The sequence below is a fragment of the Acipenser ruthenus genome, chromosome 22 (genome assembly GCF_902713425.1).
Source record: "Acipenser ruthenus chromosome 22, fAciRut3.2 maternal haplotype, whole genome shotgun sequence".
NCBI classification, from domain to species: domain Eukaryota; kingdom Metazoa; phylum Chordata; class Actinopteri; order Acipenseriformes; family Acipenseridae; genus Acipenser; species Acipenser ruthenus.
In genome coordinates, this window is record NC_081210.1 from 17942107 (window position 1) to 17969403 (window position 27297).

Below are 27297 nucleotides of genomic sequence, written 5' to 3' on the forward strand. Positions count from 1 at the left end.
GGGTATCCGCTGAGAAACGAGACACACAAGAGGGTTTGCGATTGAAACGCCGCTCAGGCGTCCAGCTTTTATTAAACACACACAGTGAGTAGCAGTGGTTGATGGCTGCCACTAGGGTACCAGTTTTGCCCAAGGCACCATTTGTCTTGTAACCTGTATAGAAACCTGCTGGAAAGGTGCTTTAAATCATGCACATGTATGCCATTCTTTGTGTCTAGCTTTAAGGTAACTGTTTACATGCATTTGTTTCTTTTAAAGATAGCTACACAATGTGTGTATGTTGTAAGGGTCAGAGCCAATGGTAGAATGCTACTAGGTACTCCACCTACGATAGTGTACTGTATAGCAAGATTTTTTTTTATATATTTGACCCATAATATTAATGTTATAGTTTATTACATGTGATATAACTATTGCTTGGAACTTTCTATCTAAAAAGAAATCACCACAATGCACAAACAGCATCCCTAAATCACTGTCAGCCATGAAGCTAGAACATTAATTAAAAAAAAAAAAGTTTTGTGACTAATTTGAAGCTACGGTGCTCCCCCTTTATAAGGTGGCCCTTTATACTGCAGAACAGGTTATAAAGCGATACGGTCATGGCTCTCATTCGTCCCATAATGCCAATACACTAACACTAGTAGTCTCGTTATAAGGCAGAACACAAATAGCACGGCCTATTATCTATGGCTCCCAACTTCAGCGCTAGGGGGATCACTGTATTAATATGTTTCAATATTAACTAAATCGAGTTATTAATCAAATTGATTAATCTTGTTACATAATTGGGGGGGGGGGTTCATTATGCATACTTGGTTTTATCCGTCGTATAATAATATAATATAAAGTTAAGTCACTTGACTTAGTAAACACGGGTCCTTTCTGTCTCTCCAGATGAGCTACCTCATCTTTAGTGGGCTTTAGTGGGTTAAAACCTGTACATTTTATTTCAAACAGGTTAGCCCAGTTTGAAGTGTCATTTCTGCCTCTCCAAATGACCTACTTAGGAGGCTGTGTGGTCCAGTGGTTAAAGAAAAGGGCTTGTAACCAGGAGATCCCTGGTTCAAATGCCACCTCAGCCACTGACTCATTGTATGACCCTGAGCAAGTCACTTAACCTCCTTGTGCTCCGTCTTTCGGGTGAGACGTAATTGTAAGTGACTCTGCAGCTGATGCATAGTTCACACACCCTAGTCTCTGTAAGTCGCCTTGGATAAAGGCGTCTGCTAAATAAACAAATAATAATAATAATACCTATAATTCAATTGTGGTAGCCCATTTGGAGGGGAGGTGCTGTTTTTCAGATTAGTCTGTTAATCTGTGCTACCGGTAGCCCTGAGGGGGAGGTGCAGATTTTTAGAATACCAGCACTGAGCACAGTGATATTATCAGCAGCTCATCCACATTGATTCCCATTGTATTGTGACAGGGATATTTCAATAACAGACAGAGGGTGACTTTAGTAATATGTTAAATGAATTCTAGCTAACAGAATAATTCGTGAATCATACCTGTTGTGCACTTCTATTAGCTACATACAGTAGGTCTCAATGTAGTTTTGAAAGAAACATGTTCTAGCACACGTTTCGTGTTGTTTGTTTTAACGTTATATCTCGTACTACTTTGGCTTATTGTTGGGTCATCTGTTTGCACGGACTGTGTCATTTCAACCCTGCAGTGTCTTCTGGGTCAAAGCGTGTCACTGGCTGAAACTGTGAAAGCATGTCAAGTGGCTGAAAAATGTCACCCGCTCGGTGAATGATCAAAGAAGTGCAACTCTAAGTAAACCGAGTGCAGTACCATATGTCATGCTTTAAAATAATAATACAGTCAAAATGGACATGTGGGAGTTAGTTATACTGTATAACCAAGTGTGCAACGTGTTAGGAATTATGCAGATTTATTTTGTCAGCTGCAATCACTTAATGGAGAACTGTACTCAAAATAACAAGGCTCTCTAAATGCCAGTATTAAAGTTTTCTGTCAGCTGGAAATACAGGCCGCCACCATATTGGAACCTTTCTGGCGCTGCTGTTACGTCATATCGTTGACAGCCACCCACACCAGTGAACGTCGGCAGGGTTAATTATGTCGGAATGCAAAGTGTTCGGGTGCAAAAATAATAAAAGGAAAAACAGTAATAAAAGTATTTTGGTGTGCCTGAGCCTTTAAACCAACAAAACAATGGCTACATAACATAAGAACGGGGCATACGCTCAATAGAATACTGTGTGTGACTATAGAGCAAGTCAACGACAGGGCATCACACAAAGCAAGACGGAAGAGAGCTGCAATTCATTCAATGTTAATTTGTTTTAATGATTTTTATACGGTATACTGCTCAAGGAGAGGCTGAAAATGCATCAAAAGCTTTAGTTAACATGTTTTCTATTGAAATGGTTATATATTCATTTGCATTACAGTTCCTCTTTAAGACACTTTGGTTGCTGTGTAAAATACTCTAAACTGCTGTGTACAGGGCAGTTATTTTTCCTAGACTGCATTAGATTCCTGCAGTGTTGAAGGGGCATATTGTTAAAGAACATAAGATGCGCTCATCGACCTGTATGTAGTTTGGATTTGTGCCAACCTGCCGAGTCACGTGAGTGTCTTCCGGCCTTGAGACCCGCCGTGACCGGAATAATTAATGCACTTTTAATCACTTTTATCAGGATTTAATATTATTGTATCTTTAATCTTACTACCTGGTACTGTAACCAGTTTTTTTTTTTCTTTTTTTTATCTCACTCTGTTAATTGCCTGTAAATGCCCTTAGTGCCTCTCTGTTTTAGATACAGAGAACGTAATGAACTGATCATGAATCACTGTCGACGCTTTCTGTTTAAGTTTGGAATAGAATGAAAATAAGCTTCTACACAGCACAGGGCGCAAATAACCTTAACTGGATTAAAAGCGACCCCGCCCCGAACAGACCTCAGTTAAGAGATCCCTGGCATCAACGAGCCAGTCCAAATCCTGCCGCAGAAGAACAGAAAGGACGCAGTACAGTGGTCGTGTTCTTATAGCGCAGATTTCCGCAGATCTGCACAGATGCGCATTCTTCGAGGGCTGCTGCGTGACGTCACTAGGCTCCACCCGCTGAAATCTGTGCAGAACCTGCACAGCCCAGCGCAGCTCTCATACATTGCTGCAGTAAGGTTGTCTGGCAGCAGAAAGGAATATCCACTAGAAACTGTCCTCAGGACATCACATGATTCTAGCCATTTGTCAAGCACTCCCACCTTTCACTTCCCGAGCTCGGAAATCTGCGCTATAAGAACACGACCACTGTACTGCGTCCTTTCTGTTTTTCTCCGACATAAACTCACCCTGACCCTAACCCAAACTTAAACCTAACGCAATACCTATTATTATTATTATTATTATTATTATTATTATTATTATTATTATTTGTTTATTTAGCAGACGCCTTTATCCAAGGCGACTTACAGAGACTAGGGTGTGTGAACTATGCATCAGCTGCAGAGTCGCTTACAATTACGTCTCACCCGAAAGACGGAGCACAAGGAGGTTAAGTGACTTGCTCAGGGTCATACAATGAGTCAGTGGCTGAGGTGGCATTTGAACCGGGGATCTCCTAGTTACAAGCCCTTTTCTTTAACCCCTGGACCACACAGCCTCCTAAACCTAACCATTAAGAATCACCTGATGCCCTCAGGACAGCTTCTAGTGTATATTCCTTTATTCTGTGGCTGTGAACCAGAGACGATGCAGAGATCATGAGTGACCTGCCAATCGTAATTCAAATAGCTACTAAAACTACTGCTGCCCCCCTTGTTAATGGAGGGGAACGACGTGTTATCTTTATCAAGTTTATGCAAAGAAAGGTGAACAGCCTTGTCAACGCTATATTAAATAAGTGGTAACACTTTCAAATAAGCGTCTGTTCATATGTAATTCATGATGAATTGCAGACACGGAATTAAATGATTAGATTTAGATGTGTATTCATCATGAATTCCTGGTTATCATGCTGATAAATTAGTTCATACGTAATTCATCATGAATTACAGACACATTTAAAAGTGTTACATAAATAAATGAGTTGATCAAAATAAAATAGTAATTAATAGCACATTAAACTTACTGTACTTACCACGATGAGTAATGTATACTGCTACAATACAGTTAATATTCAACACGTACATCAAATTGACTCTGTATAGTCTGATAATCCAGAAACTGATAAACCCGCTCCTTCTCCACCCTTGCTCCGCAGTGGTGGAATGACCTTCCTACAGATGTCAGGACTGCCCAGTCCCTGACCACATTCCGGCGCCTCCTTAAGACTCACCTCTTCAAAGAGCACCTGTAGAACTCCTCTGTTTGTATCCTGGGACACTATCACCCTTCATGTAAATGTGCTTTATTTTGCTCTTATCAGCCCCTATTTTACTGCATTTAATCCTGTACTTCAGAATACTGTAATCTGCCAAGTTTTTAACCTGTAGTACTTTGTATTTAATCACATCCTGATGTAACTATCACTATTTAATCATATCCTGATGTAACTATCACTATTTAATCATATCCTGATGTAACTATCACTATTACCTGCTGTATTATTGAATTGTGGTTGGTCAAACTTGTACTTTACTTGAACAAAAGTTATTGTATTTCTTGCTCTTATTGTATTACTTGTATTGTAATGCTTGAAATGTTTTTGCTTACGATTGTAAGTCGCCCTGGATAAGGGCGTCTGCTAAGAAATAAATAATAATAATAATAATAATAATAATAATAATAATAATAATAATAATAATAATAATAATAATAATAAACAACTAACTATAAGACGTTTAAAAAATAAAATGAAGTTATAATGGACCGCAAATGAATGTCAGCCCCATGTGTGATACATTGTGATAAATTAAATAATTAATTATGCAACTACACTATAAATAGGTGATGCTGCTGGTAAGTTTCCCAAAGGTTTGGAGAAGGCGTTGCTGGTAGCAACGTGACGTCAAACAGAGAGCAGCCACGCGCAGCAAGCTCCGGGAAGGCGTTTCTCTAGTAGCTGCGTGTGACGTTAAACAGAGAGCAGCCAGGAGCAGCAAGCGCAGCCAGATCTGGGATACAAGAACAAGACCGGTGTGCGCTCGGCAAAGCGTGATGACGCAATGACGCTTCCTGCTCGCCCTCGAATTGCTGAGTATCCGGCGCCAATCATGCCAGTGATAGGAGTTAACAACTCGTAATCAAACTAAGCAACACATAAACAAAAAAAAAACAATCTTACGTGTTTATTTTGTTGCTGGCAGGGAAGTCGATGGTCTGTCATTCTCCTGTCATTGCATAAAGAGCTTGTTTGCGAATGTTGAAGCTGTGAGGCTCGCCGTGTATAACTCGAGTGAGCAGGGGAGAAGTGCAGGCAGAAGATCCAGAAGGTAGGGCGTTATAATTAAATTTAGCCCGCTGCAGTGCAGTCCACAACACAAGAAGTGTAAGTAGTAGCACTGGAGGCGGCCTTGGAAATGGAGCTGTCAAACATACAGCTATGCACGAAAAGTATGTTACAAAAATATTACTTTCTATAAACGAACAGTAGAATTTATCAGAAAGCACTAAGTGTAGTGTACGACGCCCATCAGAAACATATTCGATCTTGCCTCTGTATACGCACACAGTATGTGGATAAATGACCGGCTGTTGCAAAATGTACCGGGCGGTAGCCGAGCATCTGTGTTTGCACTGCAGTGACAATGGTATGAATGGAATGACATGAATTAACGTGTGAGCCGGTGTAGGTTGGTTTGGGGGTATTCGCCTCTGTCTTTTGACGTAACCTACACAATATCGTGTATTAGTACAACTGATTTATACTGTGATAATAAAACACTAAAATATAAGCAGTCGTGTGCTGCGCCCAGGGCTCGAATTGAGAGGGAACAGTGTTCCGCTTAACAGAAAAAATAATTTATTTCCCATGTTACATACAGTCGTCAAATTGTATGAAAATGAGGAGGACGATAACTGTCGAGATACATTAAAATATGTTCGCCTCTTAGACTGAAATACTTAACCAGCTTGTTTAGCACAGTCAAATCTCTTTTCTTCATAACAATGCAGTATGTACTGAAACTAGTTGCCTCAGGCGTTAGTGCGCCGGCTTGATTAAAATGTGTCTGTATTCACTGGACAAGCTTGAGAGGCGGTAAAAAAAACAAAACAGCAAAGACAATCTCGCATTACTCACGCGCTGTACTTCATCAAGATTTAATAAAATGTCAAGTAGGAAGAGAAAAACGAATACGATTAATACCGAGTGTAAAGACCCCAGTAGCTTTTTTGCTGTGTAAAATAAAAAATCCAAAGGGAGTGTAAATGAAAGCTGCAATGGACATCCAACTGGGGGAAAAAAAAAAAAAAAACAGGTGTGAAATTCAGTCTTGGATTCGTAGTTCTTCATTATCATTTGTAAACACAAATACTAATATAATCATTTTTTTGGACATTATTAGAACTGTAAAATGTTGTATTACATTAAACATGTTAATACCAACAGAGTATTAATGCAGCTGGTGTCTTTTTTTGTTGAAGACATTTGAAAGAAATCGTGCAGCTCTATGCAGTTCCTAAATGCAGAGTACTAGGTAGTGTGTCATTAAGGGAAACGTTAGCTGTATTTATATTTAGGTGATACAAAATATGTATATTTACACTATTCTTTCAGAAATGGAGAACTACATATTACACAACAATGGGTACATTAAAAAAAATATTGTTCTGTAATATTGCACATGCTAAAATCTTACAAATAGCATACTTTGTTGGTAAAATATTTCAATGACCACTGGGTACCAGTGTGCAGTGTTTATTATTGAAAATAATAGAAAAATGCCCGGTAGGCAACAAGGCGCGAGAAGGAAACGCAAATGGTAATGGTATTTATTTTTAAGATTCTCGAAGTCCGATACCCAAAAGTCCTACCAGAAGGTGCTTCCTGCGGGACAGAGCACTGGACGTTCTATCAAGAGTAGAAGGAGCGGGGCTCCCGAGTGGCGCATCCAGTAAAGGCGCTCTGTGCGTAGTGCAGGATGTGCCCTATAGCCTGGAGATCACAGGTTCAAATCCAGGCTATGTCACAGCCGACCGTGACCGGGAGTTCCTAGGGAGCGGCGCACAATTGGCTGAGCGCTGCCCGGGTAGGGAGGGCTTAGGTTGGCAGGGGAATCCACGGCTCATCGCGCATCAGCGACCCCTGTGGCCGATAGGGCGCCTGTGGTTCTGCAGTGGAGCCACCAGATCTGTGTTGTCCTCCGGCACTATAGGTCTGGTGGCATTGCTGTGGATCTGCAGTGTCGAAAAATGACGGCTTTGCAGGAGTAAGTTTCGGAGGACGCGTGTTCCAGCCGCCGTTTCCTGAGTCGGCGTGGGTGGTTGCGAGCGGTGAGCCGAGGATATAGATAATAATTGGGCATACTAAATTGGGGAGAAAAGAGTAGAAGGAGCAGCAAAACCAAAGTGGGTGATCTAATATTTGTGTATTACTTTTAGATGGAAGTGTCTTTGCAGTGGCAGAGAAAGGGGGGGGGGGGGGACGTAGCATGATCCTAGATTTCATTGAACTTGCTGCTACTAATGCAGAAACAATATATAAAGCATCACTTTTAACTCTTTCCCATCATGGTTTCTCAGAAAAAGTTCTCCAAGAGCATCTGATCTGCATTGCCTCAGATGGAGCATCTGTAAGCTGGGTAGTAAATCTGGTGTAGCTTCTAGACTTGTGAAAGATTATCCAGAAATATTACTTTGGCAGTGTATGAACCATCATACACTGGAATTAAGAATTAAGTGATGGAGACACTGTTGATGAAGTGACAGGAATTAATCACTTTCAGATGTTTTTTGACAAGTTATGTTCCCTCTATTAAACAAACATGAGTTAGCATTATGTGGTGAAGCTTTATCAATCCAGTGCCTGCATGTTGGCAGAGTCCTGAGTACCAGGTGGGTACTTCCAGTTTTAGGACAGTAAAGGCTGTTTGGATGCAGTACCCTGCATTGTACAAACATTTCACAAAAGCATCACAGATGCAAGTTGCAGTAGTTCTGAGACAAATGTATACCTAGGGCTAGCAAGCAGGATCTCCAGTAAAAGTTTTATTCAAAATTTAGGACTTCTGTATTATTATTATTATTATTATTTATTTCTTAGCAGACGCCCTTATCCAGGGCGACTTACAATTGTTACAAGATATCACATTATTTTTACATACAATTACCCATGTATACAGTTGGGTTTTTACTGGAGCAATCTAGGTAAAGTACCTTGCTCAAGGGTACAGCAGCAGTGTCCCCCACCTGGGATTGAACCCACGACCCTCCGGTCAAGAGTCCAGAGCCCGAACCACTACTCCACACTGCTGACCTTAGTCCTTAGTGTGAAGAAATGCCTAGAGCTCATTCTCTTCTCTGCTGTCAGATACAGGTCTTCGCATCCATGGTTATCACCCAAGTCTACACACAAAGGAAGCCAATAATGCTGCCCAGTCTTTGCCGTTCAAAGCATTCAGAAGGAGAAAGCATTTTTCTGCAGGCAAAATATAAACTAACAACGTCTGGTCTCTGGTAGAGTGTGCAGAAGGTCAAGTTATGGAAGAATGCAAACAGTCTGGGAGCGCACAGGGTCCTAATTGAATTGTTTTATTCCTGTTTGTGAGGCCAGAGTTTTGGTTACCTGATTCAGACCCAGAGATACACAGTTGTCTAGCCTGGTGCAAGCTTCTTTACTAAAGCAATGGTTACCAGCAATTTAAGAAATACAGATTTGTTTTGATCGGTGGTTACAAAGCATTCTTTTCAAAATATAAAATGATCCTGACCTGTTTCCTGTTGATTCAGTCTGAGTAACCATTTTGGAATGGCCTCTGCTGATGTGCACTCACATTAAAATAGCTGGTAAAGGTGAAATATATACAGTAGAGGTTACAATAGAATGACTGGTGGACTTTGCCAGTCACTGTCAGACTGACTGGCCCTTCAGCTGAACTGTTCTGTCTCTCTTTGCACTGTATGTGTGCTTTCTAATTCGGTTTGTGATAAAAAAAAAAAAAAAGAAAGGGCAATGATATATACAGTATACCATTAAAATTGTGTCTAACCTGATCCGCATTGTTTACAAACATTTTAGTGGTTGGGGTTCAAAAGAAACTGTACTGTACAGAAAAACCAATAACACCCTGCAACAGGGCGAGGTGCCCTGTACATTGTTTTGTTTATTTTATTTTAGAGAGGGGTCCCCCTCCGCCCCTGTGTTTATTTTGTATTATTATTAGTATTATTATTATGTATGTATATGACGGCGAGCGCCGTATGTTTTTGTTTTGTTAGTGACGGCGTAGCCGTTTTTGTTATTTAGTAGCGTGGATGGGAAGCCCCATCCACATTGTAATTAATAAACTCGTGCAGATTGTGGCCGAGGGGTAATAGAATAACTAATTCCATGCTAGTTAAACCCCTCGGCCACGATATAAAAAGCCTGCAGCACTCTCAGTTCAGGGTGGGAGTTCAGAGGAGGAACGAGAACGGAGAGTGGAGAAAATAAGAATTAAAACAGGAACAGTGAAGGCAATCTGCCCAGCCTGACCTATATGGTTTATTTATTATTTAGTGTGCGAGATTTGTTTGGTGTTAACCCTTTTATTTTGCTTTGTGAGCGCGTGTGATTTTTTGTTTAAATATTTTATTTTATTATTTGTTTTGCAAATAAAAACGACAGCCAGCCGATTCTTTTGAACTGCAGTACTTGCCTGGTGTCAGTTATCCTTCCTGCTTCTGCCTCCCATCTTCCTTCCTCACATTCCTTTCTCCACACACACTGAAAAAATGAAAAAAAAACGAAAAAAGTACCCCACTCTGCCTGCGTCTAGGAGGCGCTGGTAATCCCACGCTGGACACCACGTGTGACAGGGTGACTGGTGGTCTGACGTCACGGCAGAAGCAGGAAGGATAACTGACACCAGGCAAGTACTGCAGTTCAAAAGAATCGGCTGGCTGCCGTTTTTATTTGCAAAACAAATAATAAAATAAAATATTTAAACAAAAAAACACACGCGCTCACAAAACAAAATAAAAGGGTTAACACCAAACAAATCTCGCACACTAAATAATAAATAAACCATATAGGTCAGGCTGGGCAGATTGCTTTCACTGTTCCTGTTTTAATTCTTATTTTCTCCACTCTCCGTTCTCGTTTCTCCTCTGAACTCCCACCCCGAACTGAGAGTGCTGCAGGCTTTTTATATCGTGGCTGAGGGGTTTAACTAGCATGCAATTAATTATTCTATTACCCCTCGACCACAATCTGCACAAGTTTATTAATTACAATGTGGATGGGGCTTCCCATCCACGCTACTAAATAACAAAAACGGCTACGCCGTCACTAACAAAACAAAAACATACGGCGCTCGCCGTCATATACATACATAATAATAATACTAATAATAATACAAATAAACACGGGCGGAGGGGAACCCCGCTCTAAAATAAAATAAACAAAACAATGTACAGGGCACCTCGCCCTGTTACACACGCCAATAATTATTAGTTAAGATAACTGCAATGTTTAATTTTAGCTACTAAGAAAGTAATATACCCCAGTAACATTAAAAACATAGAAAAAAGGAGCTAGGCGTCTTGATCTCCTGCAGTGAGTGAATATCCTTGGCAATGTCATATTACAGTTGGTTATATCTTGAGATCCATTCCTCCAATTGTGATGAAACTTGGTCTGGGCATTGAGCATTCTTCAACTTACTTGCCTCTGGTGCCAGTATTACTTTGCATGTTGTAAGTGAAGCAATTCTGCATCTGCAGTAAATGTAAGCTTTGGATGATCTATTTTCATGGTACTGAAACAGGTTGACTGAGGATATATTGTATGATGAACTTGTTTTAGTGAACATGTATTATAGGGTTCTATTCTACATGCTGCAGTTTACAGCAGACAGCATGTTTTTTTTGTAGCCTTGATTTACCATCCATGAATTGAATATTCTGCAGTAAAGTAATATAAACTGTTTTCTCTAGACCTTATCTGTTCTGATGGATACAATGATTACTTGGACTGCTGGGAAAGTGTGTTTGAAAACAAACATTGGAGGTATAGGCTTTTTGATGCCATGGTAACCACACATTTATTTCTCTTTAAATCTAATGTCTTTGTGATGTCATTCATTATTTAGCTAATTATGTAAAGATCTACTGTTCCTTTCTATTTAAACCTTCAGGCATCATGGTATCTAGTCTATTTAGCCATTTATTTTCTTTTATCTTTCTATATTGTACATTATCTACTTTAATTTTTTCTAAAACCACAAACTTTAGGTCCTCCATGGTGTGTCTGTTCCTTGTAAAGTGCTGAACTGTTGGTTCATTTTCTTTTTTATTTCTTGTATTTGATAAGTGCTTCTGTATTATTTTATATAATGATGTGCCTGTCTCTCCTACAGATTTTATTTTATTACATTTCAGCAAAATATACCAGCGCATACAAGACGATTTCGCTCTTATTTTTACCAGTATATTTGCACACTTTTACATGTGTTTTTACAGGTTACAATGTCCCTTAATGTATCTATGACCCCTTTGTGTTTACTGTGGACTAAAATGTCAGCTAAATTTGCATCCCTTCTAAAAGCTACGATACGTGCTTTTGGAAATCATTTTTTAATTTTTTTCTGAATTATGAAGTATACATAAATGCTTCCAAACTATTCGTCATTTAAAAAATATCGGTCACATGACAAATGTCACCAAACGCATATTTAATATATTAATTTTAGTAATTTATCATCATATACAGTCAGTCCGTCGCGTATCCGACTGCTGTGGAGCCAGAATAAGGGTGGATATAATAAAAAGGAAGGGGTTTGGCAATTGCCTCCAAGTAGCTTTTCTAATTGGTGCAACAGAAAGATTGACACTGGGGCGGGTTTAATTGTCGGTCGATCTGGCGCTTCATTGGTGCGCTGTGTTTTTCGTGCTGTAGTGGGCGTGGTATGGTATCAACTCCATGGTGTAATAAAGTTAATGACAAGTGTGTTTTTTTTTTCTGAAGTTATATATATTTTTTATAAAATGGCATCTCTAAACAAAGGAACAAAGGGAAGCCACATTTGGAAGTATTTTGAGGAATCGGATGAAAAAACCGTGGTATGTAAATACTTATACCAAACTAAATTGCCATACCACAAAAACACATTCAGTGCTTAACCATTTGAAATGAAAACATTCAGAAATTACTATGGATGGAGTTACTGATGGCAGTAACAAGTAAACATCCATAATAAACAGAACACTCCAGATGGCGTGTATAGGCTTTAATTTACCAGTACACTTTTACGCAAATTGTTTGTTTAAAAAATAAATAAAAAAATAAGTGTTGACATAGTGGCCTTGGGCTAGTACTGAACACATTTATCTGTTTTAAAGGTTTTGATAACCATAATTAATAGTAGGCCTAAGAGTGTATGGGCTGCACTGTACATTATAGAAGCACCAATTAAAGTGCTCATGCCAGTGTCAACCAGTGTGGGTCGGAATTGGAAAGAAAGAGGGATTTTCTTCAGAGGTGTTTTACATTTGTGTTTGCCTTTAGGTATTGTAAAATGGATCACAGATTGACTGCAGCAGAAAACATGGGGAAATGCCTGTACAGTACTTTACTCCCTCTGTTGAAATAATGCTAATGATAAACACAAATACTGTTTTTTTAAAAAATGGTCTTCAAAAATCTGTAATTCATCCTCTTAAGGTAGGGCTAAGGAAAGGTCACGTGTGAGTCATTACCGTTTTGCTAATTTGCCTACGCTTTGCATCGTGTTTTATATCATTTACAGCACCTCTGACAGCGCATGTGAAGAAGATTTCAGCGCCCAGAGTGAAAGGAAAGTTTGCTTCCAAATGATTTTTAAACCTCATTCCATTTAGGAAAACGTCCTCGATCACACATGTTCCAGCAGAGGAAGTTGAAGTGATCAGAACGAGCGATCATATACCGTATATGCAAAAAAGACACACTGGAATAAAGCACCACTCTAAAGCAGGGAGTTCTCAGAAATCCTGCTACGATGTCAACACAAAATGTGCTGCCTGTAAGTGTGAACAGTGGTTAAAAATGAAAGAACGAATGGGCTAACACTGCTCCTAAAACACAGAGTAACTATGAGGCACAAAGTCATAGAGAACATTTTTGAATTCCTAGAAACTGATTTCTTGCAGGAAATTGGTGTGCTGTACTACTGCATATAATTTGTTATAGCTTCATGTTTTTCCATGTTCTTCAAAGAACAGATGCATAGAAATGTTTTAAAGCTATAAAATTGAAAGGTCACCACGTTTGTTTTTTGTCTGTATACCATAAGACTGTATGGCATACAAGATGTAACTGGCAGGGAGAGAGACTCAAACAAGGAGCTGCAGTTTAAGTGCTATCGCACATGTTTATTCACTAATACAGTAAACACTAAACAAAACACATTTACAAAATAAACAAACACAAGGGCCAAAAGGGCTACACAAAAGCTCACAGACATAAACAGGACCGCACACAGTAACAGTGACATTAACCTTTCTAATACCTGTGATTCCCCTTCTTATACACCTGTTGCTGGAGTCTCACTACCCATTAAGCATTCAGTTAGGGCCCCAGCCACATTCCCACGTGTTTTTTCCACACACACACATTATACCAACAGGGCTTCCGCCCTGCCACAGTAATGCTGTACACAAGTAGTCTCATCCACATTGATGCCGTTGTGTATAATAAAAAAAAGTAACAATACTCTAATGGAGGGCTTGTCTTGGTTTCAGAAAATCCCAATATGTTAAAAGTTGAAACATTGAGTATATTAAGCAGTAACTAACACCCGTAATTTATTTAAACTTTAAACAATGCAGGTATGATAATCTCTCCTGACGCTCGTATTGAAATGAATGGCTGTGGTGGGAACAGAATCTGGTAGCTCAGTTGCAGTCGGGGGCTCAAGCTAATTACAAGACGCAGCCTCTTTATTTTGTTGGACGTTGTTTTCAGTTTTATTCCCAAGAAAAAACATATCTGGTCTTTGCAGAATTTGATGGAGCCTACTGTAAATATTGTGTGCATTTTGGTAGAAAAACAGTAAAAAAAAAAATGTAGAGAAACTTTAGAGGTTTCTACACAAGTCCTTTAAAAATCTGGGGTTCAGCAGATCCAAAACTGAATGAACTTCAAGAAAAATCGGAATTCTATAAAGCAGCAGTAATAGTTGGCAATGATTTCATATCTGTGATGCAACAAACTAAAACACCTGGACATCAGCTTATAGAGAAGAGTGGAAAAAAACAAGCAGAAGCTATTTTTATATTTGAATAACTCCCAAGTATTGCTTATTATAGTTGTACTCTTAGTATGTTGCTTAAATTTTCTAGCAAATGTGTTCCAAACTGCACTGAAAGGAACATTTCCTTAAAGGTATATTATACATTTATTGAGGTGAGGTGGGGTCACAGGGAAGCTTTTGTATATCTTGAAGAATGTAGTGAACCAGTCAAGCTACAAGGCTAGATCCGACCCTGTTAATCACTAATTGATTGACTGAGTTCACTGTTAAATAAAACCAAAATCCTACAGCTTATATTCTACTTTTTTTGTGTGTGTGTTTTGTGCAATGGGGAGGGGGCAAATAAATTAATAAGGACAAGTAGATTTTTCTAGCATTTTGTCCCTTTTTCAAAAATTGCACACCTCTGTAAGTGAAGAAATCTACTTGTGTAATAATCATTAGTAACTACATTGGAAGCCTACTTGTGCAATGTCACATGAACTGTAGACATAAATCCAATAACTTGCGTTAACTTTAAGTTTTGCTTGATATATTTGGGCCTTATGTCTAAAACAACAAACTTTTCTCTGCTCTTAAATGATAACCTGTATTAGTTAAGCAATGTGACTGGTCATTACTTAATTCTGTTTAACATCAACTAAATAATGCACTTTTGTAAGTTTTTTTTTTTTTTTTTTTTTTTTTTTTTTTTTGTACAGTATGTTAGAATTTTTAATTAAGTTAATCTGATACCTGTTTAAAACAAAAAAAAATACCATTTGGATAAAAGGAAAGGCTTGCATCAAATATATTTCTGATAAAATTGTGATTATCTTAAAAAATTGCTATGTCTTATTTTGCCTTTCAAGTTTGAAGCATTCCCTGAAAGGAAGTGTGATTTCTAAAATTAAGTTTTGTGTTCTGTTTGGGAATTACAACAGTAATTAACAGTATTTCTCCATTTTCAGCAAGCCTTCATTTTATAACTTTCAGGATTTATACAGAGTTACTAGTTTCTGACGGTATCATACTGTGGAAATGTTATACTGGCCCACCCCTAGTGGATACTGGTGATAATTTGTCTTTACAGCTGTGTGTGGTCGGGTTTTTTAAACAGCAGTATACTGAAAAGTACCAAACTTCATTCGACTGGTGTTTTTCTCATTATTGGAATCATTGCTATCATATGTGAGACTCTTTTTTTCAGCATGCTTTTTCTGTTTTCTTTAACAGGTAACTTTTTTTAAACTGAGGTCTTCAGCTTCCATCAATACACCATGAGTGACAGCGACAGCCAGTTTCACAGCGTGCAGGTGGGAGATTCAACATTCACGGTGCTGAAACGCTACCAGCAGTTGCGGGCAATAGGGTCTGGAGCTCAGGGGATCGTCTGGTAAGTACCTGCTATAGACCATCCCTAATGCTTTAATGATCTGCCACCAGGATGGGTTTCTGTAGCAAATGTACCGTATTACTTCGAATTAGCGCTATAGCGTTTATTTTAAATTGTTAAAAACAGCTGCGGCATTTATTCGAGGGCGGCATTTATCAGAAATACTATGGTTTTTGAACGGTGCAGTATTTTATTACATGATTTAAAGCATTTTGGAAGCGGCGCCGTGAGAGCCTCCGATCTGCAGCAATATACTCTTGTGAGTTTTGGGGGCTTGAATACAGTACAGTGCTGTACTAGCTGCACTAGAGTTTGAGAATAGAGCTACCTTTAACACTAGAAGGACCGGAGATATACTCATACCTAGAAGCCCCGCAGCTGTCTTTCTGACGACTGTATTCAAAACACTGTAAATAGTATAACGAAAGGAGAACCAGTCAGAGGTAAATCGTTTTTTTTTTTTATTGAGTACGTCACAAACATCTCAACAACTGAAGCGCATATATATATATATATATATATATATATATATATATAATGAACATTTATTTTACGTTTGTTTTTACAAATCAAAACAAGAAAATGTAAATAAACATCTGAACAGACATCGGTTTACAACATACCTATTTATAAAACTGAAATGATAGCCAGGGTTCCCGCGGATCCTTAAAAAGTCTTAAATTAGTTTTTCAATTTTTAAGGCCTTGAAAGGTCTTAAATATGACCGATTTTCAGTTGAAGGTCTTAAAAAGGTCTTAAATTGTTTTTTCTATAAAAATAAAAAACACGATACCAGAGATCAAGTTCTGAAAACTGCCATGCGTATCCGAGTATTATTAAATAAGAAACCGCCCGTACCCTAAACAATGATCGCTAGCAAACGTGATTGTAAGTAAATGAAAACATACAACAAATAAACTCGAAAATATCAGCACGAACAAGGCACAGTAAATGTTCAAGATTTAGATTTTGACTATAAACAGACTACACTTTTCATCACTGACTTCTATTAATTTACCGAACCAAAGAAGTATTATAATACGCTCAATGCACACTCGTCACACAAAGGATTCGGTCAAATGAAGTGAAATGTAGTAAGCACATACACCAATGCAGATCATCAGAAAGTCTATGTACTACTAGAACTTGTCTAAAACTTTAGGCATTTGAATTTTTATTTTAAACAGTATTGTAAAGATGTTGCCGTCTCCTCGAGCTGATACTACTACTAGCGAGCTCAATTGTGTTGTGGGGATTTTGGTTTTATGTATTTGACATAAGTGACATTTCCTATCATGATCGCTCATTGAAGGTGCAAAGATGGAGGGAAATTCCTTTGGAACTTCAGGTACCTAAGTAAATAATTGTTATAAATTGTTAACGCCGAAGCAGATACTGTGTGTGGTAGTGTGTGCTCTCATTAGAAACAATTTCTACAGTCACTCCTATTCGATATCCCTTTCAAACCCCTACTGTATGCTTGTATTGCTAATTTAATCAAATACGAGGAGGAGGGGTGCGCCTCTGTGTGTGTGTGTGTGAAATAAAGAGAATGTAGATTACGTTGTTGCATATTTAAACGAGTTGGTTCAGAGCACAAATGTCAATGAAATAAATATTGACATTGCTATAGCCTAATGTTATAACTGTTATAAAATTTTTTTTATCGCAATATTGAACATTTGTGCAGTATATGTCCCTGAAGTATAAGTTCTCATGCTGGAATTTGCAGAGTATGAAATTAGCAATATCCACGGTCCATGTATGCTTTCAATTTTATATATATATATATACGAATAATGGCACTGTAATATGTATTTATAATTATTTTTGGTCAGTGGTAGAAGTCCAAACACAAGCAGAACGCTGCTGAAACCTCGTCACAGTGGGAGTGGGGCAAAAAACCTCACTTCCAGGCAGAAATTGATTTTAAAGAATCTTGAATTCTTAAAGCCATTTCTTGTGCACTGTCATAATGAAACCAGTTTGGAAGCAAGTAAAATATTTTTTAATGAGAATATTTTTCTAGTATCTATTGTTTTTCATATCAGAGAAAATATTAATAGCAAAATCTACATAAGCCAACTGCGCGTCCAAATGGATCCTCCGCGTTTTCTTATTTTATCTGTGCAAAACAATGCACAGACAACAGCGATCGCCTCCTCGCTTGAGTCCATGATTCTCCCGAATGATGTCTATGATTCTGCAATGAAAATAGGCGCAGTCCGCGACAAGATATCTCGTATAGTGTGTGTGTAGCTTGCAATCCCCCGATCTACAGTGAGAAATCGTAGCTTAATCGGTACGTGTGCGTGGCGCTGCGTCTCCCGATTGAAAACGTTGTATAGTGTAAACCTGGATGGGAATCGGATCAGAGTCCCCATTCGGTTCTTTTGATTCACCCTATGAACAAACTGCGTGGCGCACAGGAGTCGAGTTACCAGCCTATCGAGTGGCTGATTTGTTCATTGTAACAAGGAAACCGGGTTGTCTCGCAACTCGTTGAGTGTTATGAAACTGAAGATCGTATGTGCCATGTTGGATCCAAATTCCCACTTAGTGCATGATAAGAACTCTGTGTGAGCCAAAATGGCGTCAGTTACATCCTCCAGACCATAGCTATATATCTCTGATCCAGACGGTGTGTACTTTCTAGAGAGCTGCTTGATGCTGTCAGTTTTACAATTCTTCTTAGTTTACTATGTACGTAACCTTGTGTAAGTCTGCCAAACAAAAAAATAAATAAAATGAATCACTACTAGTTGTAGCCTATGTGTGTTGCTGAAAAAACTGATTAGTTCCACAAATACCACTCGTTCGAGCCTCTCTTTGTTGTTGTAAAAAACAATGAGTGATTCCAAATGTATAGAAAAAAATAAGTAAGAAATGCAATGGACTTTTTTTTTTTTTTTTAAAGATTAAATTTGATTGATACTGATGGCTAAACATAATAACATAAGAAGAACATAAGAAAGCTTACAAACGAGAGGATGCCATTCAGCCCATCTTGCTCGTTTGGTTGTTAGTAGCTTATTGATCCCAGAATCTCATCAAGCAGCTTCTTGAAGGATCCCAGGGTGTAAGCTTCAACAACATTACTGGGGAGTTGGTTCCAGACCCTCACAATTCTCTGTGTAAAAAAGTGCCTCCTATTTTCTGTTCTGAATGCCCCTTTATCTAATCTCCATTTGTGACCCCTGGTCCTTGTTTCTTTTTTCAGGTCAAGGAAGTCTCCTGGGTTGACATTGTCTATACCTTTTTAGGATTTTCAATGTTTGAATCAGATCGCCACGTAGTCTTCTTTGTTCAAGACTGAATAGATTCAATTCTTTTAGCCTGTCTGCATACGACATGCCTTTTAAACCCGGGATAATTCTGGTTGCTCTTCTTTGCACTCTTTCTAGAGCAGCAATATCCTTTTTGTAACGAGGTGACCAGAACTGAACACAATATTCTAGGTGAGGTCTTACTAATGCATTGTAGAGTTTTAACGTTACTTCCCTTGATTTAAATTCAACACTTCTCACGATATATCCGAGCATCTTGTTAGCCTTTTTTTATAGCTTCCCCACATTGTCTAGATGAAGACATTTCTGAGTCAACATAAACTCCTAGGTCTTTTTCATAGTTCCCTTCTTCAATTTCAGTATCTCCCATATGATATTTATAATGCACATTTTTATTGCCTGCATGTAGTACTTTACACTTTTCTCTATTAAATTTCATTTGCCATGTGTCTGCCCAATTCTGAATGCTGTCTAGATCATTTTTGCTTACTACAGCAGAATCTAAATCATTAATGTAGATTAGGAATAGCAGAGGACCTAATACTGATCCCTGTGGTACACCACTGGTTACCTCACTCCATTTTGAGGTTTCTCCTCTAATCAGTACTTTCTGTTTTCTACCTGTTAACCACTCCTTAATCCATGTGCATGCATTTTCTTGAATCCCTACTGCGTTCAGTTTGAGAATTAATCTTTTATGCGGGACTTTGTCAAAAGCTTTCTGGAAATCTAAATAAACCATGTTGTATGCTTTGCAGTTATCCATTTTCAATGTTGCATCCTCAAAAAAGTCAAGTAGGTTAGTTAGACACAATCTCCCTTTCCTAAAACCACGCTGGCTGTCTCCCAGGATATTGTTACCATATAGGTCATTTTCCATTTTGGATCTTATTATAGTTTACATATAATAGAAGTCAGGCTTATTGGTCTGTAGTTACCTGGTTCGGTTTTGTCTCCCTTTTTGTGGACGGTATTACGTTTGCTATTTTCCAGTCTGTCGGTACAACCCCTGTGTCAAGAGACTGTTGCATGATCTTGGTTAGCGGTTTGTAAATAACTTCTTTCATTTCTTTGAGTACTATTGGGAGGATCTCATCTGGCCCAGGGGATTTGTTTATTTTAAGAGCTCCTAGTCCCTTTAACACTTCTGCCTCTGTTATGCTAAAGTTATTTAAAATTGGATTGGAACATGTCGGGCATGTTGTCCGTGTCCTCCTTTGTAAAAACCTGTGAAAAGTAATCATTTAATATATTTGCTATTTTTTTTCTTCATCTGTGATTTTGCCATTTGTGTCTCTTAGACATTTAACCTCCTCTTTGAATGTTCTCTTGCTGTTATAATATTGGAAAAATATTTTGGAATTGGTTTTAGCCCCCTTAGCAATATTGATTTCTATCTTTCTCTTGGCCTTTCTAACTTCCTTTTTGACTTGTGTTTGCAGTTCCAAGTACTCTTTCTGTGTACTTTGTTTTTGGTCCCTTTTAAACGCTCTGTAAAGTGCCTTTTTTTGCTGAATTTTTTTAATTGATCTATTAAACCATTTTGGCCATTTTGTTTTAGATTTAGATTTGTCTACTTTTGGGATGTGATTGTTTTGTGCCTCTAGTACTACATTTTTAAAAAAACAGCCATCCTTTTTCTGTGGATGTTTTCTCTATTTTACTCCAATCTACTTCTGTTAGTCTCTGTTTCATACCTTCATAGTTTGCTTTTCTAAAATTGTAAACCTTAGCTTTAGTCATTACTTTTGGGGTTTTAAAAAATATTTCAAATGAGACCATGTTGTGGTCTGAGTTTGCCAATGGCTCTCTGACCTCTGTTTTAGTTATTCTGTCTTCATTATTTGAAAAGACTAAATCAAGGCATGCCTCCCCTCTAGTCGGTGCCTTGACAAATTGCGTTAGGAAGCAGTCATTTGTCATTTCCACCATTTCAATTTCGTCCGTCGTGCCCCCCATCGGGTTTTCTCATTTTATACGGGGGAAGTTGAAATCCCCCATTAGTATAGCTTCTCCTTTTCTACACGCATTTCGAATGTCATTGTACAACAGATTATTTTGCTCAGTGTCTGAATTTGGCAGTCTATAGCATGCTCCTTTATGCCCTTTGAATTTGTGTCCATTATTCTGACCCATATTGATTCTGCATTGTTTTCTTTGTCCTGATTTTAACACCTGGGCTTGAAGACTATTTCTTATGTATAGCGCTACCCCTCCGCCTCTTCTGTCCTGCCTGTCTTTCCTATACAGTGTGTACCCACGAATATTATATTCGTCTCCATCCCTCACAGACAACCAAGTTTCTGTAACACCTATCACATCGTAGTTTCTTGTTAGTGCAGTAGCTTCAAGTTCTAACATTTTGTTTCTGAGACTTCTAGCATTGAGATAAATACATTTAGGCCTAATAGTGGTCTTACCTGAGTTGTTGCCCTTGTTTTGATGTGGAAACAATGCTAATGGTTCAAACTGTTATGTTATCTCCAGGATTCTAATATATATATATATATATATATATATATATATATATATATATATATATATATATATATATATATATACACACTACCGGTCAAAAGTTTTAGAACACCCCCATTTTTCCAGTTTTTATTGAAATTTAAGCAGTTCAAGTCCAGTGAATAACCTGAAATGGTACAAAAGTAAGCGGTAAACTGCCAGAGGTTAAAAAAAAAAGTTTAGGTTACCAAAAACTGAAAAATAATGTACATTTCAGAGTTATACAAAAAGGCCTTTTTCAGGGAACAGGTAATGGGTTAACAACTTACAGCTGTTCTGCAGAAATGGAAGTAAATTTAAGCATTGAAAGTTGAAGCTAACAATTCCTACAGGTGTCCCAACTTTTGTTGATTACTTACAAACCCTCTGTCTGTATAAAAGCAGTGTTGGAACAGACTGTGTTACTACACCCTCTTAAGCATTATTTGGACAGTATTGTACTGCAGGAAGTAGTATATTGCTCTGTGGCAATGTGCCCCGTCCCTGTGTGCATTTGTATGTTGCGTGCGTGTGTTAATGTTGGTGTATAGATTGGTACACGGGATATAAACGGGTCTGTGTTTCACGTGTGATTTAAAAAAGTGTAGATTTATATTTAGGCACGGGGAGGGCACAAATCAATTCACGTGCTGGTTTGTCTCCGTGCACCGTTTGTTAAGTGTTAGTTCGTTTTGTCTGTCTATTTATTTTGGCTTAAAGTGCCGTGTCCTGTTTTGTTTCAAACCTTTTATTTTCTGTTCTGTTATTAAATGCTGAGCGCGATCACGCGCCCAGCTTCACCAAACCCCAAATCTCTGTCTGTTTATTTCCTGCTTCTGGTCTGACGCCACCCACTCCGGTCGTCTTTGTGACACGTGGTGTCAGAGTGGGATAAACAGCGCCTCCAAGCGTCAGACCAGGAGAGGGGGTTTTGGATTACAAAAAAATAAATAAAATAAAAATAAAATAAAATATATAGTAAAGCGAGGATGGGAAGAAAGAGCTGCAGGAAGCAGCGGAAGCAGCAGCAGCAACAACAGCTGCAGCCCTCATCCTGCATGCCGGGCTGGGAGGAGGACAGCCACAACGGGGCAGTAGCCACCCCACTGCCACCGGGTTCCCCACCGTCCCGGGAAATATGGGACTGGCTGGTGCACCCCGAGGGGAACTTCGCCAGTGACCTCCCCTGGGTTATTCACGCACTGCAGATGCGAGATGGGAAACGATGGGAGGACTGGGAGCAACAGCACAACCCGGCATCCGTTCGTGACCTCACCATGGTGGTGCTGGGGTACCTAGCTGCAGACATGGGAGGGATGCCTTCCAGTGAGCAAGAGGGAGAGGAGCAGTCGCTGCCCTCTCCAGTACCTGAGCGGGAGGAGCCTGAGCGTCCACAGCCCGAGCGGGAGGAGCCTGAGCGTCCACAGCCCGAGCGGGAGGAGCCTGAGCGTCCACAGCCCGAGCGGGAGGAGCCTGAGCGTCCACAGCCCGAGCGGGAGGAGCCTGAGCGTCCACAGCCCGAGCGGGAGGAGCCTGAGCGTCCACAGCCCGAGCGGGAGGAGCCTGAGCGTCCACAGCCCGAGCGGGAGGAGCCTGAGCGTCCACAGCCCGAGCGGGAGGAGCCTGAGCGTCCACAGCCCGAGCGGGAGGAGCCTGAGCGTCCACAGCCCGAGCGGGAGGAGCCTGAGCGTCCACAGCCCGAGCGGGAGGAGCCCGAACTTCCTACGCCTGAGTGGGAGGATCCCGAACGTCCTACGCCTGAGTGGGAGGAGCCCGAACGTCCTACGCCTGAGTGGGAGGAGCCCGAACGTCCTACGCCTGAGTGGGAGGAGCCCGAACGTCCTACGCCTGAGTGGGAGGAGCCCGAACGTCCACAGCCCAAGAGGGGGGAGTCGGTGCGTCCACAGCCCAAAAGGGAGGAGTCGGTGCGTCCACAGCCCAAAAGGGAGGAGTCGGTGCGTCCACAGCCCGAAGAGAGGGAAGTCGGGGCTTCCACAGCCCCAGGACCCAAGCCACCAGCAGAAGAACAATACCTGCTGGTTCCACCTCCACCAGCAGAAGAACAATGCCTGCTGTCCCCATCTACACCAGCAGAGGAAGCATGCCTGTTGGTGCACCTGCTGCTGCCATCCCGAGAGCTAAAGGGGGAGGAGCCATCGCTGCCGTCCCAAGAGCCAGAAGGGGAGGAATTGCAGGCTCAGCCCCCTGAATTTTTCTGGGGGGGAGAAGGGCAGGATGCTGGTGTCCCCCAGCAGCCTCTAGTTATGCTACTGAAGGGAGCACGGCGCACGCCAGCCCAGCCGCCACAGCAGAGGGAGCCAGTACCGCCACAGCCTCCCTCTGAGTGGCCAGCATCAGCCCCATGGCCTCTGCCTCCGCCACCTCCACCGCTTCCTCCACTAGGAGCAGAGGAGCAGGAGCTGCCTCTGCCTCCACCACCGCCAGGAGCAGAGCAGCTGGAGCTGCCTCTGCCTCCGCCACCACCACCGCCAGGAGCAGAGGAGCAGGAGCTGCCTCTGCCACTTCCAGGAGCAGAGGAGCAGGAGCTGCCTCTGCCACTTCCAGGAGCAGAGGAGCAGGAGCTGCCTCTGCCACTTCCAGGAGCAGAGGAGCAGGAGCTGCCTCTGCCTCCACCACCACCAGGAGCAGAGGAGCAGGAGCTGCCTCTGCCTCCGCCACTGCCAGAAGCAGAACAGCAGGAGCTGTCTCTGCTTCCCGTACTTCCACCACAGGGAGTACGGTGGCCGGAGCCCCAAAAAGGGGAGCTGTCGGCCACGAAGAAGGGGGAGGAGGTCTGGAGACCACCAACCCCAGCAGCAGTTTCGCTGCCGGAGATCGTGGGGGAGGTCCGGAGACCTGCTCCCACTGCAGCAGTTTCGCTGCAGGAGTGGACCAGCAGGCTGTCAGCCGTGCCACTACCGGCAGGGGTGCTGACAGCATGGCCAGCCATGGGCCCACTGAAGCCTCCCTTCCCAGCCCGAGACTTTGTCCTGGACTGCTGGATTTTTAAGGGGGGAGGTGGCCATTGAGGCCATGTGTGCTGCGCACAAGGGGGGGTATATGTGTCAATGTGCCCCGTCCCTGTGTGCATTTGTATGTTACGTGCGTGTGTTAATGTTGGTGTATAGATTGGTACATGGGATATAAACGGGTCTGTGTTTCACGTGTGATTTAAAAAAGTGTAGATTTATATTTAGGCACGGGGAGGGCACAAATCAATTCACGTGCTGGGATTAAAGTGAATAATTAATTAGTAAATGAATCCCAGCACAACAGTATATATAGAGACATGTAGCACTCAGTCGGGGTTGTTGGGTGTTCGAGAGTGGAGAACGGGTGTGGAGAAGGAGAAACTAGAAAGTGAAAGAAAGTGAAAGAAAGCGTAAATATAAGTGTTTGTTCTCACCGTGTTTGTTTGTCTCCGTGCACCGTTTGTTAAGTGTTAGTTCGTTTTGTCTGTCTATTTATTTTGGCTTAAAGTGCCGTGTCCTGTTTTGTTTCAAACCTTTTATTTTCTGTTCTGTTATTAAATGCTGAGCGCGATCACACGCCCAGCTTCACCAAACCCCAAATCTCTGTCTGTTTATTTCCTGCTTCTGGTCTGACGCCACCCACTCCGGCCGTCTTTGTGACATGCTCTCATAATGGCGAGAAAAGGGCAATTAACAAAGGAATGCAGACAGCCCATTATAACCCTTAAAAGTGTAGGTCTTTCCTTTAGAGAAATTGCAAAGAAAGCCAAGGTGTCAGTGAGTACAGTTTCCTACACCATCAAAAGGCACTTGGAAACTGGAGGAAACTCTGAAGGAAGAGGTCTGGCAGACCCAAAGCCACAACAGAATCAGAAGACAAGTTTCTGAGAGTCAACAGCTTGCGTGATAGGCGGCTCACAGGACAACAGCTTCAAGCACAGCTTAACACTGGTCGAAGTAAGCAAGTCTCAGTTTCAACTGTGAAGAGAAGACTTCGAGCTGCAGGTTTGACAGGTCGAGTGGCAGTAAGAAAGCCATTGCTAAGATGGCAAAATAAGAAAAAGAGGCTTGCCTGGGCCATGAAGCACCGCCAGTGGACTACTGAAGACTGGAAGAAGGTCTTATGGACCGATGAATCAAAATTTGAAATCTTCGGTTCATCACGTAGGGTTTTTGTACGCCGTCAAGTAGGCGAAAGGATGGTTCCTCGATGTGTGACACCAACTGTCAAACATGGAGGAGGAAGCGTGATGGTCTGGGGCTCTTTTGCTGGATCCAGAGTCGGCGACTTGCACAGAGTGAGTGGCACCCTGAACCAAAACTGCTACCACAGCATTTTGCAGCGCCATGCAATACCCTCTGGTATACGCCTAGTTGGTCAGGGGTTCATCCTACAGCAAGATAATGACCCAAAACATACCTCCAGGCTATGTCAGAACTACCTTAGAAGAAAAGAACAAGACGGTAGGCTTCAAATCATGGAATGGCCAGCACAGTCTCCAGACTTAAACCCCATTGAGCTGGTTTGGGATGAACTGGACAGAAGGGTGAAAGCAAAGCAACCTACAAGTCAACACATTTGTGGGAACTTCTGCAACAGTGTTGGGAAGAACTTTCAGAACAATATTTGTTTTCCATTGTAGAAAGAATGCCACGAGTGTGTTTGGCTGTTATATCTGATTCCATGATTTCTTTTTTATCTCCAATTGTTTATTTGTTCTAAGCTTTAATTTCAGAGTACATTGAGACATTAAACTGCGTAAATTTCAATAAAAACTGGAAAAATGGAGGTGTTCTAAAACTTTTGACCGGTAGTGTGTGTATATATATATACAGACTTGCTCAAATTTGTTGGTACCCTTACAGCTCATTGAAGTAATGCTTCATTCCTCCTGAAAAGTGATGAAATTAAAAGCTATTTTATCATGTATACTTGCATGCCTTTGGTATGTCATAGAATAAAGCAAAGAAGCTGTGAAAAGAGATGAATTATTGCTTATTCTACAAAGATATTATAAAATGGCCTGGACACATTTGTTGGTACCCCTTAGAAAAGATAATAAATAATTGGATTATAGTGATATTTCAAACTAATTAGTTTCTTTAATTAGTATCACACATGTCTCCAATCTTGTAATCAGTCATTCAGCCTATTTAAATGGAGAAAATTAGTCACTGTGCTGTTTGGTATCATTGTGTGCACCACACTGAACATGGACCAGAGAAAGCAAAGGACAGAATTGTCTGTGGAGATCAGAAAGAAAATAATAGACAAGCATGGTAAAGGTAAAGTCTACAAGACCATCTCCAAGCAGCTTGATGTTCCTGTGACAACAGTTGCAAATATTAAGAAGTTTAAGGTCCATGGAACTGTAGCCAACCTCCCTGGGCGCGGCCGCAAGAGGAAAATCGACCCCAGATTGAACAGAAGGATAGTGCGAATGGTAGAAAAAGAACCAAGGATAACTGCCAAAGAGATACAAGCTGAACTCCAAGGTGAAGGTACGTCAGTTTCTGATCGCACCATCCGTCGCTTTTTGAGCGAAAGTGGGCTCCATAGAAGAAGACCCAGGAGGACTCCACTTTTGACAGAAAAAAATAAAAAAGCCAGACTGGAATTTGCTAAAATGCATATTGACAAGCCACAATCCTTCTGGGAGAATGTCCTTTGGACAGATGAGTCAAAACTGGAGCTTTTTGGCAAGTCACATCAGCTCTATGTTCACAGACGAAAAAATGAAGCTTTCAAAGAAAAGAACACCATACCTACAGTGAAATATGGAGGAGGCTCGGTTATGTTTTGGGGCTGCTTT

General features: G+C 40.8%; 1 protein-coding gene across 3 annotated transcripts in view; it reads left to right on the plus strand.

Moving 5' to 3' along the window:
• Window positions 1-5108: 5108 nt before the first annotated feature.
• The window catches only part of LOC117431535 (mitogen-activated protein kinase 9-like), a 39248-nt gene continuing 17059 nt past the window's right edge, over window positions 5109-27297 (plus strand). Inside the window, exons 1-2 of one of the 3 annotated variants that reach the window (XM_058996046.1) lie at window positions 5109-5414; window positions 15570-15729. In XM_058996046.1, the coding sequence (XP_058852029.1) occupies window positions 15614-15729 (116 nt within the window). In that variant the 5' untranslated portion in view covers window positions 5109-5414; window positions 15570-15613. The remainder of the gene's footprint in view (window positions 5415-15569; window positions 15730-27297) is intronic. The other 2 variants (XM_034052534.3, XM_034052531.3) reach the window with 2 other exon arrangements.